The sequence below is a fragment of the Mytilus edulis genome, chromosome 5, assembly GCF_963676685.1.
Source record: "Mytilus edulis chromosome 5, xbMytEdul2.2, whole genome shotgun sequence".
Taxonomy (NCBI): Eukaryota; Metazoa; Mollusca; class Bivalvia; order Mytilida; family Mytilidae; genus Mytilus; species Mytilus edulis.
This window is the reverse complement of record NC_092348.1, coordinates 493,582-512,422: the sequence shown is the minus strand read 5'-3', so window position 1 is coordinate 512,422 and position 18,841 is coordinate 493,582. Positions and strand designations below refer to the sequence as shown.

Sequence of the window (18,841 nt, the reverse complement as noted above, 5' to 3'; positions counted from 1 at the left end):
CAGCCAAGCCAACATATCTCTGTTAATTCTAACAAAAGACAATAGAAAGGTGATAATATTCCCCAAAAGAATCGTTCCGGAGAAATTGACCGAAGTTGGTTTGGTTATTTACTAGATTATTAACAAAATAAAAAGAAACAAGAGAGTGGAGTGCTCAAAAAAGGAACTTGTACAAGCAAAGTAAAGCTTCAGTATGGACTAAAATTAATCTAGAAAATACTTTGAAGTTACGATAAATAATACTGATATGTATTAACGTAATAAATGTAAGTGTCAATCATTTTTTATCGTGTACACCCACGTTGTTTATTTCTCATTTGTTTTTAAATGACTTTGAGAACGATGAGGAGTGGGGAACAAGACGTTTCGGTCATATAGGCAGTTCGGCTTTGGTAGTTTCGGCCATGTACTAAAAGTATTTACCGCATCATACCTTTATTTAAATTAATGGAAATTTTGTTACATATATTACTTTTAATTTTATTTATTGACCTTTCATTTTTGCCTTTTATAACTTTTGAAAATAAGTAGTATTTGAAAGTTTGTTAGTACAGCCGTCAACAATGAGAAAAACCAAGGATTTGTATAGTAAGAAGGATTGGAATCTCATGGACTAATTAGACATTTTAGACATTATTTTATTAAACCAATCATGGGCCCTTGTGGGGCAAGATACAAAAACATCATACAATAATTATATAAACATTAGTGAAATACACAATATTATAAGTAATACACAAATAATAAATTGATAATATGAGCAATGTAGGATATAATTAAGGTAAGAGGCATTGAGTGCAATGAGGTCGATTTAATATTAAAAGAATATGATATAAAGTTTATTAATACGGAAATAAAAAGTAAAAATAGAACCAGGAATATAGTATCTCATTCTTCTTCTTCTTCTTTTAGTTTCCGCACTCCATCATAATATTGATGACTATGTGCCGTGCATGCGTGGGTAAAATTTACAATTTTATGTTTACATGCAGTAGTTCTCCTCATGACCAGTGCACAGCAGTGAGGGACTTTTACATCACAACAATGCAAAGGTCATCAAGGGGAGATCCTTCAGAACTAGCTACAGATACATGAGATTACTCCAATAGTGATTCTCCTCATGATTAATGCACAGCAGCAAGGGTTGACATTGCTACTGGGCAATATTCATCAAGGGACGGTGCTCTAGAACTCACTATAGAGAAAATATAAAGTTCAAATTACAAGTAGTAGAGGGAGATAAATCCCATTAACACTTTTCATATTTCTTAATGAACATGCATAATTCTGATAATAAATTCTCATCTTCATTATTCATTAACCATATCAGTTTTTGGTTAAGGTCAAGATTTTTAAAATTTTTGCAGCAATTATTTATCATTGTTATCATGTCTTTCCTTTGGTCTGATAAACTATCACAGTTGAAAAGAAAATGTGTTTCATCTTCGACCTCATTACTCATGTTGCTACAACATCTAATACTGCATAGTCAAATGTAACAATCTCTGAAATCTCGACTGTGACATTTTCCATATTCTTCGTTAACCCTTTATACTTATCTTTATAAAAAATCTTTATTGCATATATACAGAAATAATTACTTATTACTTTTGTTTTTAAAACATTGATAGAACATTAAGGAAAAATGTTCAATTCGTAATTAGTTTTTTTAAACTATTTTTCAGGTTGGGAAAACATTTTAGATTTAAAAACATGACCACCATAACTGTGCCAAAAGAACCTGAGTACCGATCATGTGAGCTTTCAGGGGAGAAAACTTGTAATGATGGAAGATGTATTTCAAAGATAGATCTGTGTCGTAAGTTCTTCTTAGATTGAAAACAGAAAATTCCATTCAATATTTATCATCTTTATTGACATATCATTCACTGTTAATCCCCAGATTAAATTGACTATTTACCATGTTTACACAAAAGAATTGAAAAAAAAGGGAAATGATGTATTATGTGTTTAAAGTTTCCCTTCTGACCCTAATTTTGAGAATTAACAAAGAATGATCAGCAAGCTGTCTCATCTGAGCATTGATGATATTAGGACATAATAGTGTTAAATAGCTCTTAGCCTCTAGTTATAACTAAAATACAACTGACCTCTTTCGAAATACTAAGTGGAAATTATTAAGAGTTTTGTTGTAAATTTGATGTGATTTCAGCTGAGGAACAGTTGATGAATCAGAACACGATACTAATTATGATCGTAGTGGGAATAGCTGTGGTGATTTTCCTTATTGTGTTATACTGTTTTCAACAAAGACAAAGAAATGCTTCAAGGTCAAGGTTAAGAAATCAGAGTAAGTACTGTAGTAAAGTGCTGTTGGTTCACACAAACAAGGTCAAGGTTAAGAAATCAGAGTAAGTACTGTAGTAATGTACCATTGATTCTCAAAAACAAGGTCAAGATTAAGAAATCAGAGTAAGTACTGTAGTACCATTGATTCTCACAAATAAGGTCAAGGTCAAGACATCAGAGTAAGTAAGGTAGTAGCTTTGATTCTCAACAAGGTCAAGGTTAATAAATCAGAGTAATAACTGTAGTAATGTACAATTGGTTCACAAAATCAAGGTCAAGGTTAGGAACTCAGAGTTAGTACTGTAGTACCATTGATTCTCACAAACATGGTCAAGGTCAAGACATCATAGTAAGTATGGCAGTACAATTGATTCTCAAAAACAAGGTTAAGGTCAAGACATCATACCACATAGTAAGTTCTGTAGTACCATTGATTCTCAAAAACAAAGTTAAGGTTAATAAATCAGAGTAAGTATGGCAGTACCATTGATTCTCAAAAACATGCTCAAGGTCAGGACATCATAGTAAGTATGGCAGTACCATTGATTCTCAAAAACAAGGTTAAGGTTAATAAATCAGAGTAAGTTCTGTAGTACCATTGATTCTCAAAAATAAGGTCAAGGTCAAGACATCAGAGTAAGTATGGTAGTACAATTGTTTCTCACAAACAAGGTCAAGGTTCAGAAATCAAAGTAAGAACTGTAGAACCATTGATTCTCACCAACAAGGTCAAGGTCAAGACACTAGAATAAATATGGTAGTAGCTTTGATTCTCAACAAGGTCAAGGTTAATAAATCAGAGTATGTACTGCAGTACCATTGAATATCACAAACAAGGTCAAGGTCAAGAAATCAGAGTTAGTATGGTAGTACAATTGTTTCTCACAAACAAGGTAAAGGTCTCAAGACATCAAAGTAAGTACTGTAGCACCATTGAATCTCACAAACAAGGTCAAGGTCAATACATCAAAGTAAGTACTGTAGCACCATTGATTCTCAAAAACAAGGTCAAGGTCAAGACATCAGAGTAAGTATGGTAGTACCATTGATTCTCACAAACAAGGTCAAGGTTCAGAAATCAAAGTAAGTATGGTAGTACAATTGATTCTCACAAACAAGGTAAAGGTCAAGACATCAAAGTAAGTACTGTAGCACCATTGATTCTCACAAACAAGGTCAAGGTCAAGACATCAAAGTAAGTACTGTAGCACCATTGATTCTCACAAACAAGAGTAAATACTGTAGCACATGTCATTGATGCTATATACATAAATAAATGTGGATAAGTTTTTCATTTGCCTTTTCCAGCTTCAAAATTAAAGGATACTATCTTAACCCTCATATAAGTCTTGTTATATGTAGGGGCTCTATTTGAACCCTTATAAAAGTCTGTTATTTATTTGAGTATTTATCTATAATGTATGTATCTAAAACAGTAAACAGTAGCTGTTGATGCTAATCATTTGTGAAATACATTCAAAATCATGAAAATGTAAAGAGTCTTAATCGTTATGATACATACCAGTACATTAACATATTTTAGAAGTGAACACTTGAATGTTGCATACATTTGTGCATATTGTTATCCTTCCTGACATTGTTGTCTCATTCACCTAATTTACTTTGTTTTAGTTTCAGTTTTATGAAATATGTTGAAAGGAATGTTTGTTTCCTTGTCACACTTTTCAATAGACCAGCAATGTTCATGTTAAGCTATATTTATCTTGCAGCATCAATAGATAACGACATGGATCCAGAAAGATCATCTTTATTTGAGCCTCCTCCAGCCTATAATGAGGCCATAGACACAAGGTTGTACCCTCCCACACCACAGATGCTCAGAGTGAGTTAATAAAGTAGAAATGTCCTGCTATACATTCATAACATTTGAGATTCAATTTCTCATACTCCATGAGCCTATAAAAGGAGTCCTATATTGATGTGTTTCTAGTTATTTAGTTCTCCACAAGACTGACATCACATTATACGATATTAAACATCTGATAAAAGAATTCATTAAAATTCTGCTGTATTTTTATGTTGGCATAATGGTTAGAGAGCTTTAAAAGAAAAAGGCTAATGTTTAGGTATTCAAAACCTATACATTGGTAAACTATTCCTGGGCCTTTTATTATTGACTGTACAGTATGGGGTTACATTGTTGAAGGCTAAATGACGAGCTATAGTTGCTTACCATTATGACATTTTGGTCTCCTTATTGATACAGTACTGTATATGAATTAGGAGATAGCTGTATTGTATTTTAAGCTTGGCCGTCCAAAAATGTAGATTTGACTGTCTCAAATTGAGTTTACCTAGGGATATGTAGCGGAGCAAGGTAAAAGGATATTTGCAACAGTAAAAACAAGTATTATGAAATCCAAGCTTGAAATACAATACTGTAATCTCCATTCTAATGCCACATATAAGAATAAATTCGATTTAATAAATATTTTAGCATAAAATGCCATAAATGAAAAAGTTGGTGAAACTGTTGCATTGTCTTTGGTAGGGTAAACAATGTGAAGTCATATGTATACTACCAACGCCAAACATAAACACTAGACAAAGTCATATGTATACTCCCAACGCCAAACATAAACACTAGACAAAGTTATATGTAAACTCCCAACGCCAAACATAAACACTAGACAAAGTCATATGTATACTCCCAACGCCAAACATAAACACTAGACAAAGTCATATGTATACTCCCAACACCAAACATAAACAATGTGAAGTCATATGTATACTCCCAACGCCAAACATAAACACTAGACAAAGTTATATGTATACTCCCAACGCCAAACATAAACACTAGACAAAGTCATATGTATACTCCCAACGCCAAACATAAACACTAGACAAAGTCATATGTATACTCCCAACACCAAACATAAACAATGTGAAGTCATATGTATACTCCCAACGCCAAACATAAACACTAGACAAAGTCATGTGTATACTCCCAACACCAAACATAAACACTAGACAAAGTCATATGTATACTCCCAACACCAAACATAAACAATGTGAAGTCATATGTATACTCCCAACGCCAAACATAAACACTAGACAAAGTTATATGTATACTCCCAACACCAAACATAAACACTAGACAAAGTTATATGTATACTCCCAACACCAAACATAAACACTAGACAAAATTATATGTATACTCCCAACACCAAACATAAACACTAGACAAAGTTATATGTATACTCCCAATGCTAAACATAAACACTAGACAAAATTATATGTATACTCCCAACACCAAACATAAACACTAGACAAAGTCATATGTATACTCCCAACGCCAAACATAAACACTAGACAAAGTTATATGTATACTCCCAACGCCAAACATAAACACTAGACAAAGTTATATGTATACTCCCAACGCTAAACATAAACACTAGACAAAGTCATATGTATACTCCCAAAGCCAAACATAAACACTAGACAAAGTTATATGTATACTCCCAACACCAAACATAAACACTAGACAAAGTTATATGTATACTCCCAACGCCAAACATAAACACTAGACAAAGTCATATGTATACTCCCAAAGCCAAACATAAACATTAGACAAAGTTATATGTATACTCCCAACGCCAAATATAAACACTAGACAAAGTTATATGTATACTCCCAACGCCAAACATAAACACTAGACAAAGTTATATGTATACTCTCAACGCCAAACATAAACACTAGACAAAGTTATATGTATACTCCCAACACTAAACATAAACACTAGACAAAATTATATGTATACTCCCAACACCAACATAAACACTAGACAAAGTCATATGTATACTCCCAACGCCAAACATAAACACTAGACAAAGTCATATGTATACTCCCAACACCAAACATAAACACTAGACAAAGTCAAATGTATACTCCCAATGCCAAACATAAACACTAGACAAAATTATATGTATACTCCCAACACCAAACATAAACACTAGACAAAGTTATATGTATACTCCCAACACCAAACATGAACACTAGACAAAGTCATATGTATACTCCCAACGCCAAACATAAACACTAGACAAAATTATATGTATACTCCCAACACCAAACATAAACACTGGACAAAATTATATGTATACTCCCAACACCAAACATGAACACTAGACAAAGTCATATGTATACTCCCAACGCCAAACATAAACACTAGACAAAATTATATGTATACTCCCAACACCAAACATAAACACTAGACAAAATTATATGTATACTCCCAACACCAAACATAAACACTAGACAAAGTTATATGTATACTCCCAACACCAAACATAAACAATGTGAAGTCATATGTATACTCCCAACACCAAACATAAACACTAGACAAAGTTATATGTATACTCCCAATGCCAAACATAAACACTAGACAAAGTTATATGTATACTCCCAACGCCAAACATAAACACTAGACAAAGTTATATGTATACTCCCAACGCCAAACATAAACACTAGACAAAGTTATATGTATACTCCCAACGCCAAACATGAACACTAGACAAAGTTATAATTTTTTGAATGCTTCTGAATAGTTCTAATGTTGACGAAATGAAGCTTTTGAGGCACAAATGACTTTCTTGCTTATTTTTTGAGAAATTACATACAGGTACCCCCCAAAAAAACCTTCAAAATATGTGTCAACGTCCAATGAAAATATTTGTTACAAACAAATTGCATCAGAATACATTTTTTACAACTCTTCTGATAGATTGCAGGACAATATATTGATTATATTTATAATTTTCACAAAAGTTATACCTTCAATAAGTTGTAGATGGAAAGAATCAGACATATTGTAATTTTTCTGTATATTATTTTAGGACCAAGCATTAAGACCCCCATCAGAATAGATTAATGTAATTTTTCTTCCTATTTGTTTTTAGGATCGAGCATTAAGACCCCCATCAGAGGACCAACCACCAATGACACCACCTCCAAATTATGACACAGCTTTACAAATTCTTGCAAGAAGCCATGAATCAGTTTTAGGCAAGCCTCCATTATTACGACGGCAGTCATCAACAACATCGTCATTTAGACGTAGCTTTTCATTTGATTTGCTCAATAATCAGACTGTAACAACAAACACTTTAGTGCCATTGACAGAGACAAATAATCAGGATAAACCTGAGGGTAGGGGAGACAACTCTAATCAGGATAAACCTGAGGGTAGGGGAGACAACTCTAGGAACAGTGATCTGACGCTACAAATCATCAGCTGATAAATAGAATCTCTGTGTCTTGTCCGTTCAAAATATTGTCATGAGATTATGTGAACATTTATTTATATTTTTGAGATCTTTGTGATATTGTACATTTTTGTATAGATTTTTATCATTTCCCGGTAGTGCATAGTACTTCTCAAGTAGTCTGAAGGTCACATGCATAATTTGATTGAAGGATATGTGCATTTTCAATAATCTAAAATTTAAGATTTTTATAGAACCTCAAAAAAAAAATTGCGTCGTATAATGCTATCATGTTGTCGTCGTAGTCTGTGTCTCCAGAAAACCCATTTAGTTTCCAGACAATAACTTTAGATTTAGTGAATGGATCTCTATAAATTTTTACCAGAAGGTTCAATACCACTAAAGGAAGGTTGGGATTGATTTAGGGGGGTATGGTCCCAATAGTTAAGGAATTAGGGGCCCAAAAGGGGTCCAAAATAAGCATTTTTGTCGTTTTCAAACAATAACGGTTACTTGTGTTTAAGTGTATGAATCTCTCTGAAATTATACCACAAGTTTTCATACCACGAAGGGATGGTTAGTTATGACTTTGGGGTAATGGCTCAAAATGTTTTAGAATTAGGGGCAAAAAAGCGGGAAAACTAGGTTTTCCGACAAATAACTTTAGAATTAGTGAATGGATCTCTATAAATTTTTACCAGAAGGTTCAATACTTTTAAAGGAAGGTTGGGATTGATTTTGGGGGTTATGGTTCCAATCGGGACCAAAAAGAGGGCCCAAAATAAGCATATTTGTAGTTTTCAAACAATAACTTGTGTTTAAGTAGATGAATATCTCTGAAACTATACCACAAGTTCCCATACCATTAAGGGATGGTTAGTAATGACTTTGGGGGGGGGGGTTATGGCTCAAAATGTCTCGGAATTAGGGGCAAAAAAGGGGGGAAACTAGTTTTTTCTGGTCAATGGACAATAAAGACAATTAAAAAGCAGGGGAGGTAAATCAAAAACAGTTAACATACAATGTTTGGTATGTTCTGATTTACCTCCCTTACACTACTTGTAAATAATGTATAAAGAAATGTCAGGTTTTGGACTTATTGCAAAAAAAAGGGGGTGGTAGTAGTTTTTTTTAAGAAGAAATCTTTAATTGCACAATAGATTTGTAAGATCTTGATATTTGCTTTGTGTAAGAAACTCATATTATGTCAAGAATTTGATCACAAACCAAATTCAGATCTGCGGTCATTTAAAGCTGCGCCCTGTGGAGCACCTGGTTATTTATAAGTCTTGGCATATACTTAATTTATACACATATTAATATTTTCAGCAGTTTCTTTAAGCATAGGGTGCAGTTTAACTATGCAAGTTCATTAACTGTTTTACATCAGAATTCACAGATTTAATCAGTTAATATGCTATGCCTCTGTAACATCAACATAGATTAACTAGGAATCAACTAAAGTTAAGATGAATTAATTTGAATGAAGTCTGTTTCTTATAGATATGCTAAAAGCAGAATCTTATTGATCTGAAAAAAGGTAAAAACTTTAAAAAAATATTTTCAGATGTCATTATCAATTTTATAAAATGTTTATAAGGCCAAGAAAATCTTAGTAGTAAATTGTAGACTATCCCATTCATGAAAAAGTTAGGCATTAACGCAATAGGAGATTCTGAAACCTCGATAGTACAATAGCAGTCATTAAACCATAGGCATTATAGTAATTGTGAATAGATTCATTAATTTTTTTTTCTGAGTTGGAAATATTCTTTACTTTTGTAAATGTACCAACAGCATTTTAATTGTTTTCTATTATGCATGAAAATCAGGAGAACTGGTGAAATATCCTCTAGTTGTTTAAAAAGATAAGGGAGTAAAGATATTCCAATTATTTATCTCTTGGAAAACCCTTACCTAGATTGGTGAAAAATAACTTTGGATGAACTAAACTTGTAAAGTAGGATGGGGAAATAGACTGAAACATGTTGATTAGATTAATTGTCAAATTAAATTGAACAGGAAGTATTGAAAGAAGGAAATAATTTTAGATAATTAATTATTATTAAGGAAATGATAGGAAAATCTTAAGGACTGCTTATATATAAGATCAAAGTTCAAGTTTACCTCTTAAGTATGGTGCTATTTACCAAAGAAATGTTCACTAAATACTTTATACATTTGTCTTTATGTTTCAAAACAAGAAACAGTTTGTCAAGATTTTAATTACATAGCTTGTGAATACTGATCTGTCATAGTTGTTACAATCACTGCCATTTTATGTGAAGGACTAAAGTTTTAAGGTGAGGTTGACAGTTTCACAACTTGGTTGTGATTATTGTTTTTGCTAAATTGAATCAAGAGTTGGCGTATGGAAATGTTTTTTTTAAACCAATTATATCCAAATTTAATGAGTATCTAATTAACAAAGTAATATTATTATGAACATAGGAAGTAAGAATGTGTTATCCTTGTGTCCTTGTGATTTAGCCCAAGGTCATAAGCCAAAGTTATGTTTTAATATAAAGCAATAGTACACCAGAGTTTTATTGATAGATTTTCCTACAGAAGGTTGGTAGTCCTCTCTGGGGACTGTGGCTTCCTCCACCCATTAAGACTGACCACCACACAATAGTACAATTGTGCTGACAGTGGTGTTAAACACCAATCAAATTATTACTAGATATGTTCTCATCTTCTCTATGTAAAGATTTTCACTGCCAGTAGCTAAATATTATTGCTTCTCTATAGACCAAGCTACATTTAACATTTAGTGCTAAGATACAATTTGTGTATATTTTCTTGTTAGTAAAGTCAAGGTCAAATTTGGCCTTTATTTGATCTAATGAATTGTAAGTGTATACGTCCATCAGGTTTCTTGCTTTGGTCAAATTATCTGCTATCGATTTTTCATGTCAACTATACGTGTTCTATAAATATCAATGTATGATACAGATTTTAATTCATCAGGTGCATATGTCTATCTGACAGGGAGCATCATATAGTTTTTTGCTTAGGTCAGTTTCTTAGTTAAAAAGTACTGAAAAGTATACCAAAGGGTTAGTATACAGCTATAGGTCAAAGAAATAGAATCAGTATGATAGAAAGAATGTGAAACTTGTAGTTATTTAAAATAAATTGTAACTCTTTAGAAGATAACTGAGTTGTCATAATTTTCTTTTGGTTTATGACTTATAACAAGGTAATATTATGTTGTTGAACAATATCATTAGTGCTTTATTGATGCATAATATAAATGTTATGTTAATGTGATTTGTTTGTAAAGTCTGAAAGTTATGTGTTTATTTATAAGTACAAATTTAATGCAATTGACAGATATGTTTTGTTTTATTCATCTTTAAAATGATTCCATAATTTAAGAAGTATAAATTCAGCGTCAAAATTTGGGGAAAATACATTATTTCATCAAAGGACAATTAACTCCAATTAACTCTTCATTCTGACTGTTCCAGGATTTTCAAAAATGATCCCTAGACCCCTAAATTTACAATTTTCTTACTATTTTACATAACAATAGAATAGTGAATAGAAATAGGGAATATGTCAAAGAGACAACACCCCGACCTAAGTGCCACGAAAGACCACCAAATCTTCACTGACCTTTGTATTTTTAATTTATTTAGTGTGTAGGCAAATTTTGACGTATGGTAAATAGGTGTCTTATTGTCAACCATACCAAATCTTCTTTTTTTGTATTTCTATACATATTTTTCAACTTTTTGTTATGTCTAGATTTTCCATAAATAATGTCATTATTGTTAAAGTATACTATGTAGAGTATATGTCCATTCATTGATCTTGTACCATCCATTGTTCTTGCTCAATTCTATGCTTTGTAAACATTACTCTCAGATGTATGACAAGCTTTTTATGATAGACAAATTATTTTTATATAAATATTGTATATTGTCATTAATCAGATTGTGTTATTTATGTACCATAAGATCATTAATTAATCAGAGCTTTTATTAGTGCTAATTGAATGGTTTACTTTTAGCGCTTTTTAAAATCTACACGTTTACAATGCTTTAAAACAAACAATGCATATTAATAAGCTGTTAGCTTTCTTATAAGGCAAGACAAACTTATTTCTAGATTTTCTTAATACCAAAGGGAAGTCATTATTTATACAGATTTTTATTTATTTTTTTCAATGTGCTTATAATAGAATCATGGTCTGTCCTATTTTATGAAGAAATAATGTTTATATCACAAGAAGTGAAAAAAAATAAAAAGCTACCCAGCCTGCCCAAATTGAAAGCTAGATGAGAATTTAGGAATTGACATAGTTTGGTCACATAAACTCAAAATCTGGGTAAAAAGGCCAAGATGAATAGCTATTAGTTCCCCTCTAAACTAAATAATATTTTGAATAACAATGTAAGCCATAAATTTTATATTAAAGTGTTTAACAGTAAAAAGTTTGGAGAAGATTATAGCCGCTTTGTCTCTCTTGCAAATATTGAGAAGACAAGATTGTGTTATTGTGTTGTCAGTATTTAGGTTCAATATGTGTTTAAAGTTTTTTTTTAGACATCAATAATTTTAACAAACATTAATGGAAATTTTGGAAACTTGGAGAAAACTTTCTTCCTGATCAATGATAAAGAATTTGCATCTTGCAAAATATTTTGGAGAACATTTTTTGTTTGTTCATTCTGTATTTTACAAATTAATTGACTTTAATAGGTTTTTTTTAGTTTTGTCAACAGGTTAGGGATTTAGTTTTGAAATTGTCACTCACCTTTCATTCCTTCTTGGATTTTAGAAGCATATAACATTCCTTTTTATAATCAAGAAAAAAGTTTGATTTTTCTGCCAATAGCAGTAATTTACTATCATATGGGTACAGTCTGTTGTAACAGATTTTAAAAACTTGAACATCCTCATGAAAGCTTCATGGAATTTAACAAATTTGAAAACAATGCTTCTTCAAATTCAAGAGATAGCACCCTGAGCAAATTATATTTATTTGTATTTCACTGATATTAAAGTGGACCTAAATGTTTTGGCAGTCAACTGTATAACAACATCACTCACAGGTGATACATCCATTATAAATTGTTGTTACAAAATGTTTAAAATTTATAATTAAAACCTTTACATCGAAAATAAATATTAACTAATCCGATAATGTAAAACTTAAGTGATCGAGGCTTTCAGAATCTCCAAAACTACATTAAAACTTGCCTTAGAATTTTTCAGTCCAGTCAAGGGCAGCGTAAGTGTAATGGTTGTGAATACAAGGGAACAAACTCCTACATTATACTAGGTCTAGTCAAGTCACATTTTTAGTATCTGTCATTTCTCACATTATTTCTATAAATATAGCTGAAAATTACATTCATATTTAATGTTAAAAGTTGTTGTCAGACTGGTAGCCAAGGTTTTAAAAGTAAGTAGTTTCATCTTTAATTATCTAAACATAACAGTTTATATGAAGACAGATAATGAAATGACTTGTTTTCTTTCAGTTGTCACATCCTTATAAAATATTCATACTATATGTTTATACTGAACACTAAATTGCTTACTGTGGATTCATTATTATTCGTTGGATACCAATTTTCGTGGTTTTCGTGGGTACAGGTGAACCACGAATTCAAATGTTCAACGAATAACACATTTTCTATAGGTTTTGAATGCAGAAATTGGCAAAACCACGAAATCATATATCCACGAAAATGCTGGTTTTACTCTATCCACGAAAATTGGTACCCACGAAAATAAATGAATCCACAGTATATAGTAAATATTTACATTTTGGCATCAAGTTTATAATTATTTTTTTTTCTTACTATGGAAGCAATGGAAGAAGATTTGTTTAACTATAAAGATGGTGCTAAACAACTTGTAATTATTATGTTTTTATCCCACATTTTTTTCTCCAGAAATAATTATATATTTTTCAATGAATTGGCTTAGGGAGTTGTCTCCCTTTCTCCTATTGTATACAGTCCATACTATCCAACATATTAAACAATGATAATGGGTTGTCACTTATGTTATAAACAGACATCTTTAATTGTAAATTATAAGGTGTGTTGGTTGAGGTTTTACCCATGGTTGTTTATAAACTGTCACAATTACGTGTCTGATTAAACAGTATGAAATTTTAATCATTAAAACATTTAAATATGCTTTGAATCTCTTTAATAACAAATATTATAAGCACATGTCATTATAAAATATAAAGCACATTTTATGTTATTCAATATTAAGCAATATCATTTATACAATATTAAGCACATGTTATAATATATAATATTAAGCAAAATTTAATGTCATGGTATTTTTGACTGCATCAATTGTTTTATTGGAAAATTATATATTTATACAAGGGGAGATAACTACAAAACTGACAGGTTGTTTTAAATTCTTTAAAAATGTTTATTTTGTAGCATTTTTTCTCACTTGGCATTTAGATATATTCTAACCCTTTATGTGCTATAAGACATTTAATAGTGGAAGATTTGAATAAGATCTCACCATGGCCATATTTAGTAATCAGGTTAGATAATACCTCTTTCACCAAATTTTTTTAAGAATATATTGTATAAGTGCCTTCATTTTTACAGGGCATATATCAGTAAAAAAATTGTAAAACTTTACAAAGAAATTAAGATTGAACAAAAATGAAATATGAGACTTGTGCAACAGGTATAGAAAGTTGTTGTACATCTATATTTAGAGATCACTTTATCATAAAGTCTTTATGTCTCAAGAAAAGTTTCAGACTTTTTTCCAAAGGGTGTAGTAACTTTTTGACATCAATTTTTCTGTATAGGTCATTTTCTGCCTGTTATTACCGTTATTAGCTATTCCAAAAAGGTGCTTTAAAAATGGGAATAGTAATCTTTATAAATTGAAGGATAATGATTTTTTATGCCCCACCTACGATAGTAGAGGGGCATTATGTTTTCTGGTCTGTGCCTCCGATCCTCCGTTCGTTCGTCCATCTGTGCGTCCGTTCGCTTCAGGTTAAAGTTTTGGGTCAAGGTAGTTTTTGAAGAAGTTGAAGTCCAATCAACTTGAAACTTAGTACACATGTTCCCCATGATATGATCTTTCTAAATTAGTAATTATAATTCCAAATTAAAGTTTTGACCCCAATTTCACGGTCAACTGAACATAGAAAATGATAGTGTGAGTGGGGCATCCGTGTACTATGGACACATTCTTGTTTTAGACTAAATTTTGACCTCTAGATGACTTCGGATTGTTTTGTAGTTAGGTTGTTGTCTACTTGACATATACCCTATATATTCTTATAAAAACATACTTTGGCATTCTGATCTTAGTACTTATTTGAGGCTTTATGGGGGAATTGAATCACAATTCAGACATATACATTACTTGTAGAACAGGATTATGTCTTGAAAAAAATATTTTACGATATCTGAAAATTGACATATTTAATGCATTTGTACAAACTTTGTATATTAATATTGATTATGAAATATGATTGTGATGTGATTTTTTGTGATGATTATAAAATTGTGCAATATTTTAATAATGTATATTTCATCATTTTGTACTATTGATGAAATGAATTTGTAATGAAAAAAAAGTTGTTAAATATCGTCCAAGAAATCAGAAAATAAAAGAAATATAAATATTTTTTGTTTTGAAGTTGTTAAAAGAAAAATAATGTCCAATATATCAAAATGTTTGACACGCAAGTTAAAAGTTTATTATTTGGTTGCATTGAAATATGATGATTTCCCAGAAAGATAGACTTATTTTATGTTCATTTATATAAATGAACTGTACTGATTGATTCCATTAAACAATAGCCCCTTGTTGATATGTTATACATAAGCATGGTGACAATGGAATTGTACAGCATGTTGTATGAATGTAATTTCATTTCTAAGCCATCAAACAACAGGTGGTGTCAAGTCATTGTCAACAAAAGTTGCACCAAACACAGAAACTGTTTAGGTTCCTTGTATTTCTACTTTGTTGAGATAAAACACACAATCATGATATGGCCACTCATTGAATATTCAGATATTTTTGTGAGCTTCTGTGTATCCTATACTTCTGTGTATCCTATACTTCTGTGTATCCTATACACTTGTGTACTTCTGTGTATCCTATACACTTGTTAGCTTCTGTGTATCCTATACACTTGTTAGCTTCTGTGTATCCTATACACTTGTGTACGAAAACCTTCTGTGTATCCTATACACTTGTGTACGAAAACCTTCTGTGTATCCTATACACTTGTGTACGAAAACCTCCATAAGTGTTAGCTTCTGTGTATCCTATACACTTGTGTACTTGTTTTGTAAGCTTCTGTGTATCCTATACACTTGTGTACTTGTTTTGTGAGCTTCTGTGTATCCTATACACTTGTGTACGAAAACCTTCTGTGTATCCTATACACTTGTGTACGAAAACCTTCTGTGTATCCTATACACTTGTGTACGAACTTCTGTGTATCCTATACACTTGTGTACTTCTGTGTATCCTATACACTTGTGTACTTCTGTGTATCCTATACACTTGTGTACTTCTGTGTATCCTATACACTTGTGTACTTCTGTGTATCCTATACACTTGTGTACGAAAACCTTTATAAGTGTTTGGTGATGATATTGAGATGTTCCATCCAGGGGCGGATCCAGACAATTTAAAAAGGGGGGGTTCCCAACCCTGGACAAAAGGGGGGTTCCAACCACATGTCCCCATTCAACTGCATTGATCGTCCCAAAAAAAGGGGTGTTCCAAGTTCCAACCCCTGGACCCTCCCCTTGGATCCGCCACTGCCATAGAACTAGAAGTTGTGGTTTGAATTTCCAGACCCATCATATAAAATAACTTTTATAACTTGAGATGATATTTTTCTCCAATAAGTATGCAGTATGATTTACAAGCAAGGCATGGAAAAGATTGCTGCATCAAGGAAGAGTTGAGTCAGAATAGCTATTTTAGAGAGGGTAACATGTCTTTTCTTTTGAAATTTAAAATACTTTAGTTTGCTTTGTTGACCTATAGTGCATCATCCTGAATACATTATTAATATACATCAAACTAATCTCCCCTTTTATTCTATCTTTGATACACTTCAGATCTTCATAAGTCATTACAGGTACATGTTTGTAAGAAATCAGTATTTGTATCTTTGAATGTCTCTCTAGGACTAAAACCTGCATGTATGATAATGTATACCCTCATGAGATCTTGGCATTTATGTATAGTTATGAACAACAGACTCATACATGCTGTTTTCTGCTCTTTGGCCAGGTTGTTGTCTATTTGGCACATTCACAATTTCCATTCTCAATTTTAAAAATATTCTTTGCTGGACTATAGTGGCATTGTCATTTATTTGGTATCAGTCACATACATCTATCTAGACGTATACTTTTGGTTATCTTAAGTTTTGGGTTGCTGTCATATTGATGGTTATTCCACATCTCCCTGTTTTCATATGACTGGTTACGATTTTACAAATATCAAAGAAAGTGGTAATAGCAGAACAATGGTAAGAAGATAGTATAGTGCAGGGCTAATGTAACATTATGTTAAACTAGAGCCTAAATCTTCGTCAAACTTGGCTTATAAACATGTATACTAAGTTTCAAGTTTATATGACACCAACTTCATTGTACTGTTTTAAAAAGCAGAACTTCACCTGATATGAAAAAGAAGATTCTTCAGACAGAAGCATAGAACGTAAAACATAATTCCAATCCATATTTTCATTTCTCTTGTTCATCCGTTTGTTTAAGTGGACGACTGAAAATTCTTTTTTTATATAAGAACATTTTTTTAGTCATTTAACAAATACATAATTCAACACACAACAAGAGGCTGTCACAACGACAGCAAACCGGATTTATTAACATTTATTTGTGTCCTGGCAATATCACAAGAACTATTACTGATGAATGTGAAAGTGAAAATCGTCAATATCAAATTTGACCTCCATTTTGTCATCATTTTCAACATATTAAAATTTGAAAAGCTTAGATTGAATGGTTCATAAGTTAATGCAACAACGTGAATGGAAACGCCATTTTACGATCTCTCAAGAACCATAACTCCTAAACAGTAAAAGTCAAAATCGTCATTATTGAACTTGACCTCTATTTTGTCATCAGTAACAACATATAAAAATTTCAAAAGCTTTGGTTGAATGGTTCATGAGAAAATGCACGGACACGACTGGAAACACCATTTTTCAATCTTTCAAGAACCATAACTCCTGAACGGTAAAAGTCAAAATCGTCATTATTGAACTTGACCTCCATTTTGTCATCAGTAACAACATATTAAAATTTGGGAAGCATTGGTAGAACAGTTCATGCGTAAATGCACGGACACGACTAGAAACTCCATTTTTCAATCTTTCAAGAACCATAACTCCTCAACGGTAAAAGTCAAACTCGCCATAATTGGACTTGACCTTCATTTAGTTGTCAGTAACAACATATTAAAAAGCTTTGGTTGAACGGTTCCTGAGTTAATGCATGGACACGACTGGAAACTCCATTTTTCAATCTTTCAAGAACCATAACTCCTAAACGGTAAAAGTCAAAATCGTCATTATTGAACTTGACCTCTATTTTGTCATCAGTAACAACATATAAAAATTTCAAAAGCTTTGGTTGAATGGTTCATGAGAAAATGCACGGACACGACTGGAAACACCATTTTTCAATCTTTCAAGAACCATAACTCCTGAACGGTAAAAGTCAAAATCGTCATTATTGAACTTGACCTCCATTTTGTCATCAGTAACAACATATTAAAATTTGGGAAGCATTGGTAGAACAGTTCATGCGTAAATGCACGGACACGACTAGAAACTCCATTTTTCAATCTTTCAAGAACCATAACTCCTCAACGGTAAAAGTCAAACTCGCCATAATTGAACTTGACCTTCATTTAGTTGTCAGTAACAACATATTAAAAAGCTTTGGTTGAACGGTTCCTGAGTTAATGCATGGACACGACTGGAAACTCCATTTTTCAATCTTTCAAGAACCATAACTCCTAAACGGTAAAAGTCAAAATCGTCATTATTGAACTTGACCTCTATTTTGTCATCAGTAACAACATATAAAAATTTCAAAAGCTTTGGTTGAATGGTTCATGAGAAAATGCACGGACACGACTGGAAACACCATTTTTCAATCTTTCAAGAACCATAACTCCTGAACGGTAAAAGTCAAAATCGTCATTATTGAACTTGACCTCCATTTTGTCATCAGTAACAACATATTAAAATTTGGGAAGCATTGGTAGAACAGTTCATGCGTAAATGCACGGAC

At 32.0% G+C, this 18,841-nt stretch overlaps 1 protein-coding gene across 1 annotated transcript; it reads left to right on the top strand.

Annotated features, from left to right (window-relative positions):
* Positions 1–18: 18 nt before the first annotated feature.
* Positions 19–8,658, top strand: LOC139522716 (uncharacterized). The gene is made up of 5 exons (XM_071316192.1): positions 19–266; positions 1,686–1,819; positions 2,174–2,311; positions 4,041–4,153; positions 7,230–8,658. Coding segments are annotated over exons 1-5 (726 nt in total). The 5' UTR covers positions 19–264; the 3' UTR covers positions 7,569–8,658.
* Positions 8,659–18,841: the final 10,183 nt, after the last annotated feature.

Bases quoted from the DNA above. Each gene is read 5' to 3' on its own strand.
- LOC139522716 (XM_071316192.1), top strand. The intron at 1,820-2,173 runs GTAAGTTCTTCT...ATGTGATTTCAG, and splicing joins TTCAAAGATAGATCTGTGTC to CTGAGGAACAGTTGATGAAT. The intron at 2,312-4,040 runs GTAAGTACTGTA...TTTATCTTGCAG, and splicing joins GTCAAGGTTAAGAAATCAGA to CATCAATAGATAACGACATG.